Source organism: Spinacia oleracea, chromosome 3, assembly GCF_020520425.1.
Source record: "Spinacia oleracea cultivar Varoflay chromosome 3, BTI_SOV_V1, whole genome shotgun sequence".
Classification (NCBI taxonomy): Eukaryota; Viridiplantae; Streptophyta; class Magnoliopsida; order Caryophyllales; family Amaranthaceae; genus Spinacia; species Spinacia oleracea.
In genome coordinates, this window is record NC_079489.1 from 83,044,574 (window position 1) to 83,048,185 (window position 3,612).

Below are 3,612 nucleotides of genomic sequence, written 5' to 3' on the forward strand. Positions count from 1 at the left end.
TGTCATATTTTTCTTCTTTTCTTAATAGATACTTCCTCCGTCTTTTAATACTCGCAACGTTTGTTAGTTTCACGCATGCCGATGCACAACTTTGATCAATTATATCTTAAATTCTCTTTATGTAAAAATTATAAAAAGTTGATATTTTGAAAATACACATTGAGACGAATCTAACAAGATCCCACGTGACTATATTTTATCTTATATAAAAAACACTACGAATAGTCAAAGTAGATTATATGAATAGTGACAAAATTCCAAACGTTGCTACTATTAAAAGACGGAGGAAGTACATCATATTGGCTTTTTACAAGTCAAAATGATAACTCTATTGAGAAACGGAGAAAGTAGTACTTAAATTGAACTCATTCTCAATGTATCCCATGATCAATCACAAAACTTGTATTTTTCATAAAAATCTGTAGGATCTGAGTTCAATTCAAAATTCAAATGTATATGACAAGGCCTCTGTCCCTCTTTAAGAGTCGTTCGAGGTTGCTTTCTACACCAGTTGAAGGACCAGGTTCTGGCTATCTAGTACTTGAGGGGGAAGAAGATATTCAGTATGTCCGCTCGAGTTCCGGTCAGGAGATGATAGATGAGGCCCTTATGGATTTACCTTTTCCACAAAATAGGATCCTCACAGTAAATTTTACATACGGTTCTGGACCGTATGGTAAATATACTGAGAAGCATAATGTCTTGTTCATACCTGTCATCAACAAGCCCTTGTCCTCCCACTGCTTCTATTTGATGGTGGATGATAACAACGACCACAAAGGGTAAGTTAATCGACATGGTTTACATTAAGTAATTAGATATTTAGCATCTATTAGATCACCACTAAACGTTATCTTTGCATTCTAGTAGAATACAGTTATTTCATGAAATGATCTCGAGGTTTCACAAAATTCATGAAATTTCCTCATATTTTTCCTAATGCACCTACCTAATATCTCAGAGATTTGCCAAAATGTATCAAACGCCTTTAACATTATAGGTGCTGCATTACTTTAAGTCCGATTTCGCATTCAAATGATGACTTGTAATCTTATTATATGTGGGCCATTTTGTGACTAGGCCTTTAAGTGTCACGACTTTTATGGTTAGACAACCATAATCATGTACTCACATTTGTTAATTAGAGGTCACTTGAACCAAAATGGAAGTTATAACTTGTAACTTAGATTGAGGAGAATTTTTTATTTTATTTATTAAATCACGGTTTGATTTGAGTGTACCTTTTGTAAGTGAAAAGGGGTTAATTAGATTTTAAAAAAGTTTAAACAAATGATTACCAACTTCTGAACTTCATATAAGGTACTTTATTGTGAAATTGTATAGATTAGCTCACACAAGTTCAACAGAGGAAGATACAGAACCAAGTTGTTTGTTCCGGACCTGCACTCGAGATAGGAATCCAGAAAAACTCAACCCCCATAACAATTGTCAGCAGTTTCAGATCTTGAGAAAGAAGGCTGGCCGTTTTTCAGCCAAGTGTGTTGATCCTGAAGGTCGTCCTCCCATGTTCTTGAGGAGACTAGGATGGAACATCCATGCCTCAAAGCCTAAGATCACGTTAGGTGAGGCGGATGGCCTCAACCCCATACTCAGGTCACAACATCCAGATTTTGATTTCCCATTATCAACCGAGTATTCACAGTCGATGACTGTTGGGAAATGGTATTGTCCTTACATGTTTATTGAGGAGGGGACCGTGAAAGGACAAATGGAAAGGTCTCCGTTCTATGAAATGACATTAGAACAACAATGGGAGAGGATATTTTCATGTGAAAGAGAAAGAGAAAGAGAAAGAGAAAGCGATGATAATTCAGTGTGTGTACGTGTTGTGCTTCCTACTGAACTTGTCAAGATATCTTGGATAGATGTTGTTTCTCAAAGAGACGAGACTAACAACCGGATGTGGTTTTGGGGTATGAACAAGATAGGATCACAAACGCGGATAGGGTTGAGTTTGGTGATCATAGAAAGAATCATGTGGGAGCAAGAAAGAGTAGGGTGGGTTGCAGGGAACGATAAGCAAGTGATGGTTGCTAGAACGGAGACATATACCGGAGGAGATTTGTGGCAAAAGTTCAGTTGTTATGTGCTTGTGGAACGCTTTGTGCTGAAAAGGTTAGATGGAAGCTTAGTGTTAACCTACGAGTTCAAACATACTCATCGAATCAAATGCAAATGGGAATGAATCTCCTTCACTAAACTTGCTCTTCCTTAATTTTTTTTTTCAAGTACAGGAGTGTGTATTCTATATAATATTACGTGTTTGGCGATTGTAAATAGATGTGGTATACTGGTATGTTTTTTTTTTTTTTTTTTTTTTTTTTTTTTTTACGGGGAATGAAGAACAATTTCATTTATAATCAGCCATACGGCATCTACAATGATAAAGTAGATCTGCATACCACATATTCAAAGAAAATACGTAACTATTACAATCAAAACAATTACTATTCTACATCATAAAGCACATCTCGTACTCCACCGCTTCTAGCTTAACGCGAGCAGTGATTTTTGATGTTTTCGCATTTTCCAAGTAGAGCCCTTCGCAATTTGCGCACGAATTGTTCTGATCGACGAGTTGATGATAAACTCTAAACCTGTATGAATCCAAATCTCCTTCCCAATTATTGAAACCCTAAAAAAATTCCCTTACATGTATGAGAATCAAGAACCTAGAAAACTCTAGGAAAACCCCAAATAAATTGGGAACAACCCAAAAATAAATTGGGAACGAATCAACAGAAAACAAAACCAAAACAAGACAAGGGTAAAAAATAGTCTAATTTCCGAAGAAATTAGACTATTTTCGGCCTAAGCGGTAAAGAAAATTGAAACCCTAAAAGATGATAGAGAAGAGAGAAAGAGGAGGGTGAGAGGGTAGCGGCGATGTAAGTATTTGTTTCTTGTGGTATGTTCTTTCTTTAACTGTGTATAAGTTTTTTGTTTGCCATCTCTATGTTATAAAGGAACTCATAAGGGCAATTTAATAATTGCATGTTTTTTTGTGTCTCCCTATGGAATAGACTATACCTTAATGATAATTTAAATTAAAAGAAAACATAAAACTAATTTCATTAATTATTTCGATCATGCTAAAACATAACGTGCTATAAATGTTATATTATCCTTTTCCAATCAAATATTCAGTCACTCTATTATGTTGATTCATTATCTTAATCATGCCCAAAACTCACCTATAATTCCCTTAAGTAACAAAATACTCTAAATATTCCAATCAAATAATAAGTCATTAGGAAAGAAAAGAAAAAAGTAAATAAGTATCCCAATAATATCTCAAAATTTCCATATCATCCTAATCACATATCTCAATAGCGATTAAGTTATGATATCAACAAAACAGTAAAACACGAAAACTTAAGTAAAGGAAGGTAAACTTATGAGAGCAAAAAAAACAAAAAGCTGCAAATCGTATCAAAGAAAATTGTCTCCACTTAAGGAAATTACAATTATGCAAATCATACATGTCGCCATAACGCACTACTAGAAAAAGGGTTTTTAACGACAAACTTTTTCGTCGTTATAAGTCTCAAAAGTCGTCGTTAAAACATTTAACGACGAACAAAGTTCGTC

The 3,612-nt window shown here is 34.8% G+C and overlaps 1 protein-coding gene across 1 annotated transcript; it reads left to right on the top strand.

The window, feature by feature from the left end:
• The first annotated feature begins 308 nt into the window (after positions 1-308).
• LOC110805419 (uncharacterized) lies at positions 309-2,507 on the top strand. The gene is made up of 2 exons (XM_022011022.2): positions 309-782; positions 1,345-2,507. The coding sequence occupies exons 1-2, from the start codon at positions 451-453 to the stop codon at positions 2,204-2,206; spliced, it is 1,194 nt and encodes a 397-aa protein (XP_021866714.2). The 5' UTR covers positions 309-450; the 3' UTR covers positions 2,207-2,507.
• The last annotated feature ends 1,105 nt before the right edge of the window (positions 2,508-3,612 follow it).

Coding starts and splice junctions, on each gene's coding strand:
- LOC110805419 (XM_022011022.2), top strand. CDS start 451: ATGTATATGACAAGGCCTCTGTCCCTCTTTAAGAGTCGTTCGAGGTTG. Junction 783..1,344: donor GATAACAACGACCACAAAGG/GTAAGTTAATCG, acceptor GAAATTGTATAG/ATTAGCTCACACAAGTTCAA.